Consider the following 22,549-nt stretch of genomic DNA (forward strand, 5'->3'; position numbering starts at 1 on the left):
GCATGCCAAGTCTTTTACTTAAGACTGGTATCATGGCTTCCCCCATGGTGCTCTTACATCAGCAGCAAGCTTTTAATGGGATCTTCCTCCTCCTGAGAATAGTCACCTTAGCAAGCTGAGGATTTTGTATATGTGGAGAAGTAACACCACTATACAAACAGTCTGATTAACTATACAACAATGGCACTAGGCCAATTAAGGCTGTGAGCAATTCATCCATTGTATTCTCTCTGAATGAGCATACAGTTCCACCCATTCCTCAGACTGACCCCTGCAATCAGAAAAGGGAAAGCATCTCACTGCTATTATCGGTTTCTATAAAACCCTCCCTGTACCAATTCAATTCAGACTTTAAAACTTCCTCTGAAAATCACCCCATTTGTAATTTACAGTTCCTGTTTTTTAATCCAGTCCATTTTATCCTGATTTGTCCACACAATTCTAGGACATTATGATAGAGGAGAGAGAGAGAGAAAATGTAAGTTTTGTATGGAGAGTTCACCTGCCTTTCTGTATGCGAAGTTCCATGAAGCCATGAGCCTGCTGCTCTGCGTGTGGCTTGTTATGCTCCTTCTTCACCTCTACCACATAGCAACAGTAGTGGCCACTGTCCTGCAGAGTAAGATTTGCCATGGTGATATGGAACGTCCCATGGTGATCCGAGGAGGCCTCCACCCCATTGATTAACTGCCCATGGATGGATTTATCAACTGTGTTGTTACCAGCAGGTGTGCCATGGTGCTTGCCAAACTCATGGTGCAACTCCTTAAACAGGCCATTGCGGACATGCTTTCTTTGAGAACAGCTGTGGTCACCCTGGTTGTTGAAGTACCACACTTTGGAAAGGAAATCATGTCGGTTAGCAAGAACCCCACTGAGCTTACAAGTCAAGGTGACATTTTGACCTTCAGGGCAGATGTATTGGGAGTAAGGAGTGGTGATTTTGAAGGTTGTTGAATGTGCTGTGAGAGAAGAAAACAGGAAGTCAGAGAAATACCACACTGTAAATTATGCAACTTAGTTGAGACATCAAGCAGAAAGAAATGCTATTGTTTATATTTTACAGGAATAAATTGAGACACATAAAGTTATATTTAGTTTGAAAGCATGCCATTCTGATGAATGGAATACGGTTCTAGCTTCTGTTCTGAATAAAATTCGAGCTTCATTAAAATCCTGTTTTCTTTTTGCTTAATACTGAGTTCTACCTTGGCTGAAATCACAGAATCTTCTTTTCTTGGTAGTCCTGTTTTGATATTACCAAGACCAAACACCCAGGGGGGAAATATTTAGCAGTCTATAAACGGTTATATTTTGATCCCACAAGGAAACAATTCCAAAAATTCACTAACACTTATGAAATACAAATCAAGAGGGGGAAAAAAAGGTCATCAACAGAATATTTCATTAATGAGACAATGGTATTTTGGAAAGGGTGGGACACTTCCAGCTAAGGAAGTTCTGAGTTTGGACACCTTTAAACATGCTTGCTGGTATTTGTATTCAGTGTTTCCTTCCTTCCCATACAAAATAGTGACTTTCATAATCACTGATTAAAAAGGAAAACAGCAGTACTTCATGGCTTTCCCTCACACTATCGCATTCATGGTGCAATCATCCCTGCATTTTTCCACATTTAAAGGGTCTAGAGAAAGAGGCACCACTCATATTTTCAAAGTAAGAAAAAATATGTACTCAGCTGAAAAGTTAAATTACAAAAATATCTGACAGACCACAAAATGTTGCATAACTGTGCTGCTCCTCCATGTAAACAAGATGTAATTAAGTTTGGTAGAGCTGTCAGTGCCTACAGGGAGACAGAAAAGTCTGCTACATCTTTCTTTGGTAACTAATTTGCATGCAGATTTGGAGTTATCCACTGGCTACTGTTTTTTCAGGCAGAGCAGCCCAAGGGTTGGTCCTACATACAAACCATCAAGATGAGAAATATGCTCATATCTGTGGCAAGAGTGAGGTGTATCTAACAGCCTCAAGTGGCATGGTGAAAGAATGAGCATTAGAAGTAGCGTACATGCCTAGCATTATAAATATATAAGGATATGATTTAGTTAAACATTTGGTAACCACCTGTTTTTAGTTCAGTGTCTCTCATCTCATGTTGCTTTTGAGAATTAGTTTGCGGGCTAACTAGTTTCTGGCTTTTCAAGCACGAGACATCTGCTAGTATCAGTGACAGGAGATGTTCTCATTAATTGTAGCAACATCCTGTTTTGGTCTGTCTTGGCCACACCTTTGTTTAAGTTTTTTTTCCAAGTTTCATCAGATTGGTGGACTATTGAGTAAATAACACGTTTATCACTTTTAAGCAAGTTTGACTTAAAATTGATTTTATTAGAACACATCTATAGCATTCTTCCACAGAGACTTCACAGGTGGTTTACACAATAACATGGAGCAATAGTTAAAACAGCTTAAAACTTCTTAATTCTGAGTTTCAACGATGTTTTTCCTTGAGTCTTGCAGGCCTGTTTAGCAGACAGAAAAGCCAAATCCCAGCTTTCAGCACTTTCAATGGGGAAGTTTTATCTCCTCAGTCTTCATGTTGTTGCTGCTGCTTTGCCTGAACCACAAGTGACCACAAAAGGATCATTCCTCTGACTCAGAAAATTGCTACGAAGCACACCCAGGGTTAGCATTGGAGCAGAGCAAGAGTTTCTCTGTACCTTAGTAACTTAAACAGCATCTGTGCTGAGCTCCTATGTGCATTTAAAACTGAAAGGACAAAAAGCAGCCTGTGACAGATGTGTGTTGTTTCCACAGAACTTTTGTGCTGTAAATTAAAAATAAATAAATAAATAAAATCTTAGCGAAGATTCCCAGCTGGGTTGATCCCAGATGGCCTTCCTGGCATTGAAACTGCTTTGAGCTAAAAACAAACCACACCAAGGGAGCTTGGTTGCCAAAGCTTGGCAGATAAAAATAGTTTACAAATTTTGCACTGGATGACCATTCTTTTAGTGTTTCGGCTGCTTCTCGACAAGGCTTTTCTGTGCAATTATCCTGCCTTGTTTACAGCATTTTATGGGAGGGAGACAAGGGATGTTGTCTTCTATTAATAATATTCCTGGATTTTCCTACTGCTTTTTTATCTTTTATCCTACCATTACAAAAACTGTAAGCCAAGTAGTTGTCCAGTTGACTACTGGTACTAAGATCCGTAGATCTAAAAGCACCTTTGGCACCGTTTATTGCATTAAAATTGCATGTGAGGATGTTTGATTGCCAATGAAAAATCAAAGATAGACTTTATCTTCAAGTCTCACAGAACTCTTTTGTTTTTGCTATAAATACATCTTGTTTTCTTAAATGTTGTACTTTATCCAAGAGACACAATCTTCCTCTTTCTTTCTCCGCTCCCTCAGATCAAGATGTTTTGAAATGCTGACATGAAAGTAGGAAGTTTTTGAACCACAAAATCGTACACAACGAGAAAATTCAGATGGAAACTTCCTAGTCTCTCAGTTTCATGCATGTACCAAACAAACAAACAATTAAATAAAGGAATACCTTTTATTCTCTTTTTTAAAATCACAGCATATGCAGGTAGTGTTTCCTATAGTTACTTGAAAGGACTGTCTCCCTTCTAAGATGCCAGAGTATTACAGTTTACTTCTGGGTCATCTTATCCCAGGGATGAACTGCTTGTGGACCTCCAAATGATGTCAGACTGCAACTCCCATGCGCCCTAGAAACTATGGCCAGTGGTGAGGGATGATGACAGTTGCACTCCTACAACATCTGCAGGGCTACAAGCTGCCCAGGCAGGGAGGTTCCAGCTTACCATTTTGTACAAATGCGTGATTTCATTTCCTGATTGAGGTTTGATTACAAATTCTGAATATTGTAATAGCAGTAAGCAAAATGAACATGAAAAATGCCACAGTATCCATCAAGAGAGAAATATCATAGAATTCACTCTTAACATTTTTGATTTGTCAAAATACAGCAGCAACTTTTGTGAGGATGTATCCTTTTATTTATTTATTTATTTATTTATTTATCTATCTATCTATCTATCTATCTATCTATCTATCTATCTATCTATCTATCTATCTATCTATCTATCTATCTATCTATCTATCTATCTATCTATCTATCTATCTATCTATCTATTTATTTATTTATTTCCCTCCTATCTGGTCGGTTAAGACCACTCTAGGTGGCTTACAACATAAAAATACACAATAAGTATATATATAAAACAGTTTTTACATAGTAGAACACATTTCAACAAAATGGGGGCAAACAATGGGGGGGAGGAGAAAGGAAGAACATCAGGAATTGACTGGAGGGAAGGCCTGCCATGTTTTTAGTTGATTTTTAAAGATACCCAGCGAGGTAGGTTGTTCCAGAGGCAAGGAGCCACCGCCGAGAAGGCCCGATTTCTTGTCTTTTCCTTCCGGGCCTCCCTCGGCGTTAGGCTCCTCAGCCTCACCTGCTGGCTCGCACGAGTGACATGGGTAGATCTTGGTGGGAGTAGGCATTCCGCCAGGTATCGAGGCCCTAAACCGTTTAGGGCAGGGGTGTCCAACCTTTCACCTTCCCTGGGCCACATTAGAAGATGAAAATTTGGTTTGGGCCGCCCATACATTTGGTTTGGGCCGCATGGGGGGGCAGCCCTAGCCATCCTCCGCACCCCCACTCCAAGTGCGCTTAATGGCAGCTGCGATCTCCGACAGCAGAGGCTGCCAGCTTGACTCTGGCGGCTTTATGAGGCTGGGAGGGGGTCCACCTATTGATGGGGATGGCGCAATGCAGTCACGCAGCCCCCCTGTCCCCTCCCCTCCCACTCCTTCCTTCCTTCCCTCTCTCCCCCTCTACTGTTGTGACATGCCCCAGCCACATTCTGGCCGCAAGCGCTGGCAGTGTAACTTAAAACTTTGGAATTTCTTTAAAAATAAAAAACTGCACTGGGCCGCATTACGAGCTGACCTGGGCCGCATGCAGCCCTCGGGCCACAGGTTGGACAAGCCTGGTTTAGGGCTTTGTACGTAAGCATCAACACTTTGAAGTTGATGCAGAACCGGATGGGCAGCCAATGCAGTGCAGCCAGAGTGGGTGAAATGTGTTGGTATTTTTTCACTCCACTAAGTAGTCTGGCCACTGCATTCTGCACCACCTGGAGTTTCCGCAACAGCCTCAAAGGCAGCCCCATGTAGAGCGCATTACAGTGGTCTAATCTTGAGATTATGAGCGCATGCACCAAGGTAGTGAGCGCCCCAACATCAAGATAGGACCGCAGCTGGGCTATTCGCCTAAGATGAAAAAAGGCGGTATGGACCACTGACGCCACCTGAGTTCCCATAGTGAGCGCTGGAACCAGATGGATCCCCAAGCTGCGGACCCCATCCTTGGCAGGAAGAGTCACCCCCCCAAAAGAGAGGGAGTTTCCCAGGCCCCCAACTGTGTGGGCGCCCACCCTCTGTACCTCCATCTTGTCCAGGTTCAGCCTCAGCCCGTTCTCCTGCATCCATTGCAGTACAGTCCCCAGGCAGCGCTGAAGGGACAGAATGGCATCTCCTGCAGTTGGTGAAAAGGCGATGTAGAGCTGAGCGTCATCAGCGTACTGATGACACAATGCTCCACACGCCAAGATGACCACACCCAGCGGCCTCATATGGATGGTGAACCGAATTGGGGAGATAATCAACCCCTGTGGAACTCCACAATTGAGGCTCCATAGGGCCGAAACACTCTCCCAGGCCAGTGCCAGGCCACCAATTCCCAGCTCAGAGAGCCTCCCCAGGAGGATACCGTGGTCAATGGTATCAAAGGCCGCTGAGATGTCGAGGAGGACCAGGAGAGACACTTTGCCCCTGTCAGCCTCCCTCAATAGGTCATCACACAGGGCGACCAATGCCGTTTCTTTGACTTTGATTGAGAGAATACAGGGCAACAGAAGACACATGCATGCAAGTCTTCTGCTGTGCTGTATCTAAGGCAGGGGGCAAGGGGATATGTTGGAACTGATCACACAAAGCGTCTTTGCAACCACCATGTGGTTAGACAGCATGTCTAGTATTTCCTCTTCGTTGTTATGTGCTGTCAAGTCAGAACCAACTTATAATGACTCTAATAAGGCTTTCAATATAAGTGAGATTTTACCAATTCCACACACACTGTGAGTTTCCATGGCTGAGTGGAGTTTCAAACCCAGCCCATCAGTCGTAAGATATTTCCTCTTAAGTAGATAAAAGTAAATTCAGTGACTCATGCACAATACTGTTCATCACACTGAATAACAAATGCTATTAAGCTCAAAAAGGTGCAGAAAAGGATAATAAAAATAATAAAGAAGCTGAACAATTCTCATCTGAGGAAAGGTTACAAATATTTATACCTGTTCACCTGAAAGAAGGGGTGAGCAAGTCAAGATATGATAGAGTTGTATAAACCTGTGCATCATATGGATTGGGTGGAACCACCATAAATAGAAGAATACAAGAAAAACAAAGCTGAATGGAGGGATATTTGGGAAACACAAAGGGAATACCCATAACAAATAGCTAAACTGTGGAATTTGTTATTACAAAAGATAGAAATGGCCACCAACTTGGATGGCATTAAAAGGCAAATTATGTAAATTAATGGAGGATAAATGTATCAAAATTAGAGATGGGGCATTCGTATAAGAACATCCCCCTACAGGTGCAGATAACAAGGGTCCAGCCCTCTGGGGCCAGACCGTCCACTCATGATTCCGCCACTGCCACAAGCTCTGCGGAGCTTTCCTATCTCTTCGTTGCTCACGATGGATTAGCCACTCTGCGACCTGGCAGAAAGGCTCATCATCCCGCTTCTGCCAAGACTGGCAAATCTATCGCGAGTAACAGAGCGATAGGAAGGCACCATAGAATTCACAGCAGCCGTGGAATCATGAGTGGTTGGTATCAATTGTTAACTGCACCTGTGGAGGGATATTCGTATACAAATACAAATACTCCCATCTCTAATCCAAATTTATCAATTGTATCTTGTTATTTCCAGATATAGTGTCCTGTATCAAAGGCAGGACACCTCTGTATATTGGTTGCTGGGATCTTTGTATTGTCTTCCCATGTGCATCCAACCAACAGCCCTGTGTACTTGCATGTTGGAATAAACATTCCTCTATTCCTGTAAGTCCTGATCCAACTTGGCTTTTCTTATATCCTTACCCCTTTTCATCTTAACACAAACACAGTTATTATAGTTATTATACTTGTACATACTGTAGTTATTATAGTTACATTCATACTGCAAAAGGAGTGAAGTTATCCTCCATTATCCCACAGTTGTCATTTAGTTACCACAAAAAGCAATTAATCACAAGTGACTTCTTGTTTGTAACAAATTACTTCCAAGGTCCAGACAGACTAATATTCAATGAAAAAGACCTGTCATACTGACCAGAATCCTATTGGTATTCACATAAGGTTTCTATAATTTGCTGAGGCTGATGGAGAGGGTGAGGGGCAATAAATCTGTTGGGTGCCTGGTCATATGCCCAACCATGCACAACTGAGATGTGCCATGGCATCTTGTCAATTAGATACAGCAAGATATGCACATATTATACAAATAACATACTGGCTAGATTGATCAGTGAGCATCTAGTTGTTCTGTTCTGTAGATCATTCATTCATAGCACAGAGGTTCAGAATAAAGATGACTGCTTCATGCTTCATACAGCTTCATATGAAACACAAAGCGTGGCACCACAAACAGGGCTGAGTTCCACCCCCACCCCACCCCCGGCCAGATGGTCCACTTACTGGGCTCCGCACGCTGCTGGGGTCCTTCTTTGGTAATGATGCTCCAATCTGGGCAGAAGCCTAGCCAACCTTTTCCCCACCTCCCCAGGCAATCTACCACTCATTGACTGTGCAGGGAAATTCCCCATCGCCAGAGTGGTTGGCTGCCTGAGGGGCCTGGGAAAGGCTTGCTGGGCTTCTGCTCAGATTGGAACGCCACAGCCAAAGAAAGGCTCCAGCAGTGTGTGTAGCCCAGTAAGTGGACCAACTGGCCTGGAGAGAGGGAGACGGAACACAGCAGCACCTGGGGTGCCGTGCTACATGCTTCATACAAAGCTGTACAAAATATGAAGCACCCATCCCTAGTTTAGATATCTGGCTGCAGAGCCAAAGTCTGGGACTTCAATTCCCCACTGTGACTTCCAGGAGAACAGCCAGCCAGTGTGGTTTTAGGCACAGAAGAAGGGAATGATGAAGCACTTCTGAGTACTCTCTACCTAGAAAACCCTGGGAAGGGTTCCCACAAATCAGAACTGATTTGATGGCACATGATGATGATGATGATGATGATGATGATGATGATGATGATGATGATGATGATGATGTAAATACCAACAGGATCCCAGTCATTAAAATGCTTGCAGTTTTTTTACCTTGAGTTTGTTGGCACAGGAGTAAGACTTGGGGAGGAGCTCTAATCAAGCTTAAGAAGTTTTTCTACATATACTTCTGTGAAACAAAAACTCTTTATGCATATCCCCATGTTTGCTCAGAACTGTCCTGCTCATTATAGCAAAAGAGGAACCCCGTTCTGAAGGAGGCTCCATAAGCACAATGGAGTTCTTATTACTGAAAAAAAATTAACTGGATTAAGATGATGGTGTACATTAATAATACAAAGAACGATTTTGCTAACAATATGACACACTTTTAAGGCTCATTCTGCCTTAGCTATATTTGTATAGCCACTCTGCATCTACCTTCTGCAATCCACACTGTAAGCTACTTGAGCAGGCAATGGTCTGCAGTCTGTCTTCCTTGACTCTAAAACACAAATGTAGGGAGTTATATGGAAAAAAGGGCCAGTTGTATTCAGAGGCCCCAAACACAGAATGGGCTGCTTATTAATGGGATTTCAGTGGTGGAGACAAGAAGGAGATTTGTTTAAAATTCGTATCTGTTTTATAATACAGTGGTGCCCCACTTGATGACAATAATCCGTTCCGTTAAAATCGCTGTTAAGCGATATCGTCGTCAAGCGAAAGGAAAAAAAAACCCACTGAAATTCATTGAAAACTGGTTCAATGCATTCCAATGGGCGAAATACCTCATCGTCCAGCAAAAATCCTCCATAGGGGAAGCCATTTTCGGTCGCTGTCTTCCAGAAATAGGTCCGGAAAACAGCGGGCAGCCATTTTGAAACCCAACAATCAGCTGTTTTTGATTGTTGTAATGCGAAGAATTGGTTCCCGAAGCAGGGAACCAATTGTCGTAAAGCAGATTTCCCCCATTCAGTCATCGTTTTGCGATCGCAATACAGATCGCAAAAACCTCACCGTGAAGCGATTTAATCGTGAAGAGGGGTAATCATCAAGCAGGGCACCACTGTACCAATGTTTATATATATATATATATATATATATATATATATATATATATATATATATATATATATATATTTGGACTTATATACCGCCCCATAGCGCTACAAGCACTCTCCAGGCGGTTTACAATTTAATTATACAAGCTACACATTGCCCCCCCAGCAAGCTGGGTACTCATTTTAACCGACCTCGGAAGGATAGAAGGCTGAGTCAACCTTGAGCCGGCTACCTGGGATTTGAACCCCAGGTTGTGAGCACAGTTTTAGCTGCAGTACAGCGGTTTAACCACTGCGCCATGAGGCTCCTTTTGATTGACCGTGTCTGCTATTTCTGAATAATAATACAATATATACATTAAAAGACAAAAAAACTATGGCACTTCAATGGCTGTTATTCCTTAATGTGAGCTTTTGTGGACAAGTCTACTTCTTCAGACATACTGAGTGAAATAAAGTAAAATAAAGACTTTATGCTGGCTTTGAGAGTCAGTGGTGTTTGGTAGCATCTCACACGTGGAGTAATTTATGGACTGAGTTTGCTGTTCAGTTCTTTTGAGCCTCTTGGATCAAGAGGTTGACTAGTGAAGAAGTACTAAGATGGGTGAATAAAGAACAAGAAATTGTGAAAGGAATAAAATGCAAATAGCTACACTACTTTGGTTAGGTAATAAGAAACAAAAAGTACCGTTTGTTACAGCTGACCATTTAAGGTAAAATGAGTGAGAAAAGATGACCAGGAAGGAGTCTGGTTTAGATGCAGCAAAATATTATCATTCAGAGATGCTACATCCAAAATTAGTGCAGGCATATGATGTCCAATCACTAGTAGGAGAGGTGTAAGAAACTGAGATTTCTGTGAAGGAGCCCAGTGTCTCCCATCATAAGCTTCACAGCACTAGGATTCCCACTAAGGGAACAAGATACAACAATTATCCTATATACTACTCAGTTTCTGAATGCCAATCCTTACCCTATATGCTAAAGCAAAATTCTTTAGCAGGGTTGATAAATGAAAAAAAAAATGGTTTCTCCTATAACCAATAATGGGAGATCAATTTTTCCTCAGACAGCACAGATGATCCCTCCTGACTTGACTGTGTTTAGAATGGGGAGGATAGTAGCAGCAGAAGTACTGGGAGTCAACCCCTCTCACTGTCATCTATGTAAATAAACATGATTCCCACGGTCACATATGGTTCTTTAGACTTATATGCAGATTGATATAAGGTCTTTCTGGGAAGATGGAATAAACAATGAACAAGCTGTGTAATGTTTAAGGAGCTATCTTCATTAGGCCATCTCAAGGTGACAAAACAGTAAAAACTTAAAGGCAAGATGGCAAATAAAGCAAGAACTGCTGGAAACTAGAGGATGCAAGGCCACCTTACAATAAAGGCACTCATTGTTTGCCTATCTAACCAGACTGGATATGTTTTTTCAAGCTGATTGTGTTCCCCCTGAAGAGAGTGGCAGCTAAATATCTGGGAGGTTCAGGTCTTGTACCCCATGTTTACTTTTAGTAATCATTCTTTTGACATGTATGTAGACTTCTCTGAGGTGAGTTGTGTAGTGTGTTCCTTCTCATCCGTGTTTCCCCATAAGAAATGGTGGTTATACAAAGCAACAAATATTTTTTTGTTGTAGGTGCTTCCATCTGAGTGATCCAGTTCTTGTGAATACACTAGTATGAACTAGAATTTGTACTGTGTTGCTTCACATTATATTTTTCCTGAACAGAGACTATGAGGGTGGTGTTCACCTTATGAGATGTATATTGGTGATTCTTAGGATTTGCTGCCCATACCTACATGAAGTAATTAGTCCTTTTATAATGGTAAATAAACCTATATAAGGTGCATTTTGCATTCTGCTGCTCCTCAATATTCCTCAAGTAAAGAATTGTATTCCTGGTGCTCTCAGAATTTGCTGTTATTGGAGCTTTAAAGGAGAACTGTCATGGGGCTGTGTAGATTACCATCACCATTACTACCTGTAAAGAAATGGAATCTGGATGTTTACCTCAGAGCTTGCTGTACTGTGATGCTGAGATCAAACCAAAACTCTCTGTTGCTGCAGTCAGTCATAATTTCTGTCTAAGCATTCTTTTTTTTTCTGTTTGCAATTTGCTGTTGTTTCACATTCAACCTTTGGTTCGACGCTTTAATTAACAATAGACATATTGTTCCAGTTTTAAGGAACAACTTCTGTTCTGTGTTCTAACCAGCAAGATCCTGCCTTCCTCTTGCCAGACTCCACACATCCCTCCCCACTCACCTGCCAGCACTGTGCCAAAGGAAGGTAGGATAATCAGCTGAAGTAAATGTTGTCACTGTCCTTGCCAATCCTCACCCTTAAAAATAGGGTTAGCTAGACATTTAAACTTAATTTCTACTGGTTTCAGCAATGATTGTTTGAGAAACCAAAACCACAGCCATTACAGTAAGAAGGGAAAAAACACCAGACAAAACCCATCCTCCCTTTTCCCCCCTACAATGAATAAAATGCCTCCCAACATTAGGTAGCAAGGTTACTCGAGGGTCCCATAGCACCAGCTTGAAGGACGAAACATTGACCTCTAGCCAAATTTGAAGTTTCATCAAGCAGCCAGGTATTCTTGTTGGTACTGCTGATGAACAGATCCAGGGCAAGAGATACAAACAAAACACAGTCAAATAGTGTTACACAGTGATAGGTGTGGGTGAGTGTATACAAGCACGTGCACGCACACATGTCTGCCCAGAGTCTTAGAAAGTGCGATGCTCTGCAGCATCCCCAGACTCATATGCACACATTGCCCAGGTTTAAGAGCAAAGCTGGGAAGCGGAGATGCTGTCTTGGGAACTAAAGCAATCCCCTGACCAACAGCTTTATTAACCTGGAGGCTGAGGGCCTTTGCTTTGGGGAAATGCCTCATATGAAGCAAACCAGCCTCACTTGAGCCCCTTTGCCTTCCATTTGGTTAGGAACACAGAGAGGAACATCATCGCTCCAGGCAATGGGGAGTAACCCAAGGATGGGAAAGCTCAACCAGCTCCTTCTCCCACCTCACCCTCCGGACCTGCCTGTCCCCTCATGCTATCCATCAGGGCTTCCCAAATCTTTCTCCCAGGCAAGGTGCGCGCGTGTGTTGTGTGAGTGAGGCGAAAAGGTGACACAGCGAGCCTCTGCTTAGGAGAGCCAAAGCTTCTCGCCCCGCCGCCGCCGCCGCCGCCGCCGCCCCTCGCCCACTTTTGAGAAACCTTCGGCGTTATTTACGGCCACTGAGGCCAAAGGGACGAGAAATAAGGCCACCCCGAGGGAATGAGCGGGAGGAGCCTTGGGGGAGTCCAAAGCGAGAGAGAAAGGGAGAGAGAAGAAGACGACTCCAAACCTGCCCTTACCTTCCCGGGGGATCAACCCCAGCGTGAGCTGTACCAACAGGCACCCCTTGGCGACGCGCTCCATGCCGCCCCCCCCCCCGAGGCTTTCCCAAACAGGGGGCAAGAGCGGTCCTTTCGGGCCGGCGCTCGAGGAGACGCTGCACGGCTCGGATCTCCCGGGCGCGTCTCGAGTAGCGGCGGCGGCGGCGGCGGCGACAGGAGAAGCGGCGCAGCCACAGCAGCCGGGGATGGGAGTTGCAAAACTCACCGGAAATTTGCCCTGATGCGCACATTTGGCGGAGCCGGCAGAGCGGACGAAGAGCACCCCCAGGAGGTCAGATGGCGCAGCTCTGAGGGCGCGCAATCCCGCTCCCCGCGAGGTGCATTGGACAAGTGACAACCCCTAGAGGGGAAAGTGCGGGGGGGGGGAACAGTGTTGGAGGTAAGGGGGAAACACCCAGAATCTGAAGCAAAAAGTTCCTTTTATGAAGTCAGGCGTCAAGAGGAAAGGAAAGGAAGTACTAGCTTTGACGTTCTGTAGGAGTACGTGCTGACGGGGAGTGCCGCGACGATGTGGAAACTCTGGAGGTTTGCATTTATCCGATAGATTGGAGACTGTTTCCAAATGGTATCCGCAATGGAACACAGGAGTGGTGGGTGAAGAAACAAGCAGAAGCTAATCCCCCCACGTCCACACACATTGAAGAGCCTCCCGTTGCTCAGCACAGATCCATTACCACATGAGCATCTGCACAACTAGTTGGTTGTGGTAGAACACACACACAGCGGTCGGGAGTGCGGTGCCACACTCCTTGGAATCTGAACATCACCCCTGTGGGCTTGGTGCATTCATGTGGTGCTTTTTTGGGAAAAAAAACTGGATCGTCAGCTGGGGTTTGGCACTATTTTGTGAGGAAGAAATTAGTATACTCTGTCCCTCCACCTTGAAAGGTGTGTTTCATGGAGGCAGGGGAGAAGGCCTTCTCTGTGGCTGCTCCTAGACTCTGGAACTCCCTCCCACAGGAGGCTAGACTGGCCCCGTCTTTGCTATCCTTCTGCAAGCAGGCAAAGATCTTTCTCTTCAGGCAGGCTTTCCTCGATTGACAGTCTGGGAACGGTTTTAAAGTGTATTGTTGTGCCTTGTTGCTTTTGAAAGTGTTTTTGGCATTGATTTGGTTGACCATTTTTAGTGTGGTATTTCTTTGAGTCTTTTTTGTATGTTTGTATGCTTACCATTTTTAGCTTTTAAATATTGTCTTTCAATAATGTAAGCTGCTGTGGATCCTTTTTAAGGAGAAGGGTGGGGTTAAAATATTTTAAATAACTAACTAAATAAAATGTGTGTGCGTGTGTGTTTAATTGCATAGCCAGTATCCTTTTATTTTGATGTGTTTGCGTAAGTGCCCTCCCCTGCTCTGGCAGTTGCATAACAAATCTTGCAACCAATACAAGAACGGGCGTATGATAGGAGCCTACTGGGGTGGTGGTGGTATGTTTACACAATTGACCTTCCACTTTGTGTGTAATAGGATATTGGTCTCTAGCAATCTGGAAGTAAAAGAGTGTCTTGATTGTTAAGACCAGAAGTGAAGGACTTCTTGGAATTTTTCTGTTCCCCTATCTTACATCAACTGCAAGGTTTAAAATTAATGAAATTGTTTCTGTTACAGTAGTTAAAACTGAAAGGTAATTTGATTCAAAGGAATGGTTTGCTGTTAATTATCATGCTTTCTTACAGGGATAGGGAATAAAGTGTAGAGGAAACTTTGTTTGACATACCCAGCATTTGGGAAGCTGCATAGCACCTGTAAGCTCAGTCTGGCTTGGCTCTGTGAACCGGACAACATAGTCATGCCCAAGGGAACAAACACTATGGGATGTAGGCTGTACAGTCCACAGGTTGGAATGGGGCAAACAGTGATGATGTGGCACATCTTTATGAACCCCATTCACTCTCTTCACAGAATCCTGCTCCTTTTATTTTAAGCTGTACATAGTATGCATCAGTGTATATCTATGTGTGGTTGTGGAGAGATGTATTTGTAAGGTGGTGACAGAAAAGGTGGTGCTGCATTCACATGTAGAAAGCAAACAGAAGCTTGCAAGAGACATCAAGTAAAGGTGTCTCTTGCATGTTTAGAAAGCAGTCCTACATAGGAAGCTGCACAGTTGCTTTGCCATGTGTTATGTGCCTATAACAATATCTGGAGGCTTTGTCTGTGGACATGTTGCAGAAGCAGTGAATGGTCACTTGAGCAGTTTAGGCTGTGAAGTATTATAGATGGGCAACCAGAAGGTACATGGATGACTTTTCTACTTGCCCCCTTTATCCTCACAACAACCCTGTGAGACAGGTCCAGCTGACAAAGTGTTACTGGCTCAGGGTTACTCTGTGAGGTTTCATGGCCAAGTGGGGATTTGAACTCAGATCTCCTGAATCTTTGCCCACAACACTAAACAATACACCATGCTGGCTCTCACATTGTGTTTTCATATCTTACTAGTGTGCATGCACTGCCTTGTGTTCTGATCAAAATGCTTTGCTGGCCATGGCTCTCTTTCCTAAAAAAAAACACAACACAACACTTAAGTAATAGACACTAATTTCTGTTACATTTGATCAATGTGTCCCCAAGTTACTGGTCAAAATCCTGTTGCTTAACATAGTACATTTCACTAGAGTAAGCCCACTGAATCAGTGGGAATTTGGTGAGTCAAGTCCTCCATAAGCTTCATTGATTAAATGGGCCTACTGTAACTGTGACTTAGAATGCTGAAGTAAATCACAAGAGTAAGCCTGTTTGAATCAATGGAACCTATGGAGGACTTGACTCACCAGACTGATCCAGTCTTGATCTACTACAGTGCAGTTTACTATACTAAGCAGCAGGATTTGGGTCATTATACTTTTATTTTAAATTTGTGACCTCGTTGCCCATAAGTCTGTCAAATAATTTTAGTTTAAACTATTGCTTTACGTCTATAAACTATTTTCTTTCTTGCAGAATCACAAACATACTTCTCTCAATGTGGAAAGTCTCTTAGCTGTGCGTCCAGTGTGGGATAATTAACTTGGATATAAGGGCAATAATTGAAATACACAAAAATCTGAACAAACATTTTCTTTTCCATATCTTTAATTCCATGCATTTAATTCTCAGTTTAAGCGTGAAATGACCTTGTAGTTTCCATAATGGAAGAAAATGCAGATTACATTGGTGAATTTTGCTGTGCTTTAAGAATGGGCTATGCTGTTTCTGCAATTCTGAGCCACTATTTTAAGATACCATAGAATGTTCACTATATTTATATGTGGTCATATATTTTTTTTTCCTTTATAATAACATCAAGGAAAAGGAATGTATTACAAAAAAGTAATAAATATCCTTGGCAGCAAGTATAATAATGGTAGAAGTTTGACCCTCATGGAAAGTTCCTTCCTCAACCTCTATTGACAAGGATTTAGCATGGTTTTTAGAACAGTTTCCATATATATATATATCACCAATGCAAAACCAAGAGGACAAGGTGAATTCATGCTTCTTTACTCTGTACCTCTGATTGCAAAGAATCATCAGTCCATCCTTAAGTTCCATGGTGCCCCTTATTTCAGGCCACTTGTCTTTATCCTGGAATACAGAGGAGGCAGACTTTACCATTTTCTAGTGAACATTATGTTCATATGGCGGGATAAAACTTCAAGCTCACAGCTGGCTTGATTAAACGTATTGCCTTACTCATTTGCCTTCTCTTAGGAATTCTGCCATCATAATGTTTACATGGGCAGATCTTGCTTTCTTCCTTGGTGCTCCTGATCAAGTGACCGTGAATCCCTTCCAATGCCACGCTCCAGGGATATTAGCTCTCTCTGGCTCAGCCTTAAGGCTCAATGCCCAGTATCCTGTTCAGCATTTATGCACAAGCAGAGTTCCAACTGCAGAAGCTGCCAGGGTGACCTAACAAGATTCTGGCCATTTCCCTGGTTTTGAGGAACTGACACTTCATCAGACCATTGCGGGAGCTTTTGCACTTGTAAATCGATACATGCATAAATATTGAATAGGACACTAGCCATAGATTTTGTTATGCTGTCAAATATATAATTAAACAAATAAAAAGAATACAAACAAAAAGAATACTCCAAGAATTCTTGCAATTCAGTTATTTTTGAAATGGCGTGCTCTTGTTTTATGTTCCATTCATTTTCACTTCATAAGGTTTACAGCAGGGGAAGACACTACACCATCCATGGGGCACAGACATTTATGTGTGCTTTTATGGGGTTCCTGATGTCTCTGCTACCGACAATCAAAAACAAAGGTGGCATTTTAAGCAAAGAAGCATGCATATCTTGTTTACAAGATAATAAATGTACCTGAAAATGCTGTCTGGAAGATAGGGTGTGCACCACCATCACAATGGCATGGGTTTAGTGGCATGACAGTGAGAAATGCAGCACTTACCCATAGACGTTGTTCCCCTACTTTACAGAGTGCCATCAGTAAGAGGCAACTTCTTCACTCGAGATAAATCCCAAGAAACAAAACAAAACAAAAACAAACAAGCTAAAAAACATGTTGCACCTTAAAGATTATTACGTTTTAATGTGAGCTTTAGTGAACAAGTGCCCTTCATCAGACGTATGGAATAAAATGAATTACTAGATGAAATACCAATTACACAAGTAAGACATACTATTCATTAGCTCTAAGAGTCTTCAGTATTTGCTTACATCTCACATGCGGTGATTTATAGCCAATGTTTGGGATTAGGTAGTAAACATTTGTCCAGGAGACAGAAAACAGATGACAGACATGAGCAAAAGGGAGGGGGAGAAGAGGTGAGAGTGTGAAGCCTGTTAAAAACTCAAGTGGGAGGGAACAATATATAGATAGCAGAGGAACCACATGTGTTAATGTAGGGAATATTTAGTTTTTACCTTTGATCCTCATGATAAGGGATGAGCCTGGTAGTTATGAGGAAACTAACTCTGTAAGTATTGTATTTGGTAATGACTTCCAAAACCTAGGCCTATATTCAATCCCTTCATATGGGTGTCCATCATGCATATAACATTCTTGATTCAAGAAGGGGCCAAACTTGGTGTTTGAGCATACGAAAGTAGACTTAAACTTATGGCTGATGTCTCCTCCCTTTATCTCCCCCATCCTGCTGCATGATACCCCACAGGCCACTACTACAGTTTATGTAACCATCCTGGATGAGAATGACAACGCTCCAGCATTCCGCCAGCAGCAGTATGAAGTCACCTTGGACGAGGGCCCGGGCACCCTCAATGCCATCCTTATCACCATCAATACGGTGGACTTTGATGAAGGTCCAAATGGCACTATTGCTTATGCCATCACAGAGGGGAACATCATGGGCACCTTTCACATAAACAGCACTACGGTTAGTATGTGATCATGTCACTGTTTCACTTGGCACTTCAAACACTGTGCCCTGCAACTCGGCTTCCATTGACCAATTGCACATATTACTGAGAATTAAGCGTTTTCTCGCTGGGTGGGGATTTAACCATCAAATGAAACGGATTTTTGTGCTAAATAAAACGTGTTGGTTAAGTTGCCACATGGTTCTTGGTTGCTTTTACTTTGACAGGCTGACACAGTGGCCCACGTCCTCCCTCTAAAAAACAGGTGTTTTGGTCTGTCATTTTTAGGGGCAAATCCGCACCATGAAGGAGCTGGACTATGAAATCAGTCATGGGCGTTACACACTGATAGTCACTGCCACAGACCAGTGCCCAGTCCCTTCACGCCGGCTCACGTCCACCACAACGGTACGTATCTTTTTCAGAAGGAGGACAAACTAGAGGAGCAAACCCCTGTCGAAAACTGTATATTTCCACATTTTAAAACCAGCATTGCTTGATGGAATGCCATTCCATCAAGTGTGTCTAAATTGCTGTTCTGTTAGTAATCGTATTCTTACATACATAGTTTTTTAGCATGTCACTGCAGGATTTCCTGTTAGGGTGAAACACTTCCATTTTTCAGAGGGAGCCACTGCACATGACCAGCTGCCCCATGGAGCAGTCAAATTCTCCTCAGAAAGAAGGCACTAGAGTGAGGTTCGCATCCACCGCCTCCTGTCACCTGAGGTGACTAATATCAGGCCCTGCTGAAACCTCTGCTGCACCTTCCCTATCAATTCAGTGCAGGTCATGTGGAGCAATCGGGAGTTGAGGGAGAAGTATTATTTCTGGCCACCTGATTCTAGATGCCCCAGGTGGTTGGAAAAGCCCAAGTGCATCTACTCATCATCTCTCTCCCTGCTCCCTTGCTGCTGCCTTTGTACTGAACTAGCAATGTTCAGGTGCAACACATATAAAAACACTGATGAGCTAAGCTAGTGGTCCCAGAGGCCAGCCAGAAGTAGGTGGAGGTGAGTGACCAGTGTTTGAAGCTATCTCACACAACAATCAATCGGTCAATCAGTACTTTTTTTTTCCTCTGCACGTCTCACTGTGAGATTCATTCCCCATCCCGGAGAGGCAGAGCACAGCAATTCAGTGAGACTTATCAGGTCCCTGAGATGAGACTACCCTACTTGAAATCTGTGTCTGGCAGGACATCACATATTTTGGCTTGGAAGGCCCATTCTTTCTAATGAGCTGCATATGGGATGGCTATAATCACTCACTCACTGATCAGCGACCAAGCCTCAGATTCATTTCAGCATCTCTGTACTTTCAACACACCCATCTCTAGTTCTTATGGACTGTCTAATCACCTCCCATTATGGCAACCTTCCAAATGAATGACCTCCAAAATGTCTTATCTCTAGCACATGTTCAGATGTTTTGAAGGACTGCCCTTCAGAACAGATTCCAGAGCTGATTCTAAGCAGAAAGAAAACCCTACCGAATTTTCTGTGGTTGCTTTCCAGATGAAATCAGACCTTGGAAATGTACTTTTAGAAAAGAATTGTTGTTCCTTACAAATTTGGGGTGAGAGGAATGAAAACTGAAAATAAAAAAATAATGTTTTCCACTGGGCAAGGGTACCAGCCGAGGACATATTTTATCTTCCTGTTTCATCTATGGGCAGAAGATATACAAATTAGATTGGGATCATGTAGGAGGGGAAAACAGTGGAAGTAACACCAGTAATTTAAAATAAGTAGAAAACATCATATTACAGGAAGAAAAGAACAATGGCGTAGAATGACAAGATGGTTAAGAAGAAAGTGCAAAAGAAGGATTGAAACTGAAGAAAATACAAATTTAAAGACAGAATCTACAGAAGAATTGCATTACCTTAATGCTAACATCGAAGAAATTGACATTTTTAAAGCATTTTCTATGCTTTTTTTCAATTATCAGTCAAAACGGAGACTGCAGCTGAGATATGTTGAATAGCTCGGTGGTTTAGCTACCTGGCTGTGGATCCAGAAGTTGGGAATTTGATTCTGACAGGAGCTGGACTCAGTGATCCATAGGGTCCCTTCTAGCTCTGCAGTTCTATGATGATGATGATGATATAAATCTGAAGAACACTAAGATTAAGAATGGCAGCATCTAAGTAACTAAAGAAGAACCTTAATTTTAAGGCTGTGCTGCTGAAGACCAAGGCCAGATATGATAGATCTTTATGCTTTAGAAGACGCACCCAATATACACCATCCATATTTAGCCAGCCCTTGGCTGGGCATTTAACTAAGGATGTCTTCCATTTCATAAAAGTGATAGATTTTACCAGTGCTCTTACTAAGATAAAGGCTTCCCCAGTAGCATGAAATAGTAAGTGACAACTCTGAGATCAGGCTTAAATTCATGTCTTTGCTGTACAATTTAGGTAAAGGTAAAGGTTCCCCTTGACAATTTTTGTCCAGTCGTGTTCGACTCTAGGGGGCGGTGCTCATCCCCGTTTCCAAGCCATAGAGCCAGCGTTTTTGTCCGAAGACAATCTTCCGTGGTCACATGGCCAGTGCGACTTAGACACGGAATGCTGTTACCTTCCCACCAAGGTGGTCCCTATTTATCTTCTTGCATTTGCATGCTTTCAAACCGCTAGGTTGGTGGGAGCTGGGACAAGTGACGGGCGCTCACTCCATTGCGTGGATTCGATCTTACGACTGCTTGGTCTTCTGACCCTACAGCACAGGCTTCTGCAGTTTAGCCTGCAGCGCCACCATGTCCCTGTAGCTGTACAATTTATTGGGATATAAACCAAGAATTTATTTAGAAGACAAAAGTGCAAACATACCGTAGCATAGCAAAATCATAGTTGAATGCAAAGTCAAAAATTCTCATTTATCAGTTGTGTAACACCAGAGTTGTGTGAGCCATTGGACTGGCATAGATAAAAGCAAAACTTTGTTTAAAGGAACTGATGCATACTTCAAGGGATTTTTTTTAAAAAACCAATCTTCTGAAACATATGCAACTCAAGGTAAGGCCATCCTTTTGGCTGATGTCCAGTAAGTAGGTTTATGTGTACTGGTAGGAACAGCCTTACCTTTGGCTGCATGTGCAGGAAGATCAGAGTGCTCTAGAAGTTACTAGAAGCTGGATTGCCGGAAGAAATATCAACAACCTCCGATATGCAGATGATACCACTCTGATGGCAGAAAGTGAGGAGGAATTAAGGAACCTTGTAATGAGCGTGAAAAAGGAGAGTGCAAAAAATGGTCTGAAGCTCAACATCAAAAAAACTAAGATCATGGCCACTGTTCCCATCACCTCCTGGCAAACAGAAGGGGAAGATATGGAGGCAGTGACAGGTTTCACCTTCTTGGGCTCCATGATCACTGCAGATGGAGACAGCAGCCACGAAATTAAAAGACGCCTGCTTCTTGGGAGGAAAGCGATGACAAACCTTGACAGCATCCTCAAAAGCAGGGACATCAGTTTGCCAACAAAAGTCCACATAATCAATGCTATGGTTTTCTCTGTAGTGATGTACGGAAGTGAGAGCTGGACCATAAAGAAAGCTGACCGCCGAAGAATTGATGCTTTTGAATTGTGGTGCTGGAGGAGGCTCTTGAGAGTCCCCTGGACTGCAAGGAGAATAAACCTATCAATTCTAAAGGAAATTAACCCTGAGTGCTCACTGGAAGGACAGGTCCTGAAGCTGAGGCTCCAGTACTTTGGCCATCTCATGAGAAGAGAAGACTCCTTGGAAAAGACCTTAATGTTAGGAAAGTGTGAAGGCATGAGGAGAAGGGGGCGACAGAAGATGAGATGGTTGGACAGTGTCATCAAAGCTATCAGACCCAACTGGGAGGCAGTGGAAGATAGGAGACCCAACCAGGAGGCAGTGGAAGATAGGAGAGCCTGGCATGCTCTGGTCCATGGGGTCACGAAGAGTCGGGTATGACTAAGCGACTAAACGACAAGTTATTTCTTCTGCCTAGTTAAAATACAAGTCTTTGCTTAGGAGTGTGAGGGTTCAGTTTTTGGGGCTGTCGGGTCTTCCAATAAAGGACGAGTCGGTTGAGGTAGATCAAAAGGTTCAGTATTTATTGCAACATCAACTCCAACAGGGTTCACCCCCAAAAAGGGGTTTAACGATTCTTGAAACATATTGCTAGGTTTCAACGGGGTCCATAAACCATTTATAAAGGGGTTTGTTGTCTCTGGGTTCCAAGGTCCAGTTAATAACGGCACAGTCCCTTGCCCAGGGTCCAATTCTTCCTCCAGGGATATCAACGGTAATGTCTCTTCATCTCCGCTCCACTCACCCCAGGACGACCCGTCTCCTCCTTCGACTCCCCAGGGACCGGGTAACCCCCCAGCTTCCTCAACTCGGCTATATGCCATTGTTTCTTATGTTCCAGTTCTCGTGCCACGGCTTCCCTTTCTTCCC

At 43.1% G+C, this 22,549-nt stretch overlaps 2 protein-coding genes across 3 annotated transcripts in view; one reads left to right on the top strand and one right to left on the bottom strand.

Annotated features, from left to right (window-relative positions):
• VSIR (V-set immunoregulatory receptor) overlaps nt 1-13,116 on the bottom strand; it is a 31,583-nt gene extending 18,467 nt beyond the window's left edge. The window contains exons 1-2 of one of the 2 annotated variants that reach the window (XM_020783113.3): nt 12,985-13,116; nt 507-962 (exon numbers count right to left, since the gene is read on the bottom strand). In XM_020783113.3, coding sequence (XP_020638772.2) covers nt 507-962; nt 12,985-13,009 — 481 coding nt within the window. In that variant the 5' untranslated portion in view covers nt 13,010-13,116. Of the gene's footprint in view, nt 1-506; nt 963-12,737; nt 12,951-12,984 lie in introns of those variants that run through there. The other variant, XM_020783112.3, reaches the window with a different exon arrangement.
• CDH23 (cadherin related 23) overlaps nt 1-22,549 on the top strand; it is a 622,327-nt gene that overhangs the window by 535,355 nt on the left and 64,423 nt on the right. Inside the window, exons 38-39 of the mRNA XM_072995232.2 lie at nt 17,907-18,128; nt 18,400-18,519. Coding sequence (XP_072851333.2) covers nt 17,907-18,128; nt 18,400-18,519 — 342 coding nt within the window. The remainder of the gene's footprint in view (nt 1-17,906; nt 18,129-18,399; nt 18,520-22,549) is intronic.

Source organism: Pogona vitticeps, chromosome 3, assembly GCF_051106095.1.
Source record: "Pogona vitticeps strain Pit_001003342236 chromosome 3, PviZW2.1, whole genome shotgun sequence".
NCBI classification, from domain to species: domain Eukaryota; kingdom Metazoa; phylum Chordata; class Lepidosauria; order Squamata; family Agamidae; genus Pogona; species Pogona vitticeps.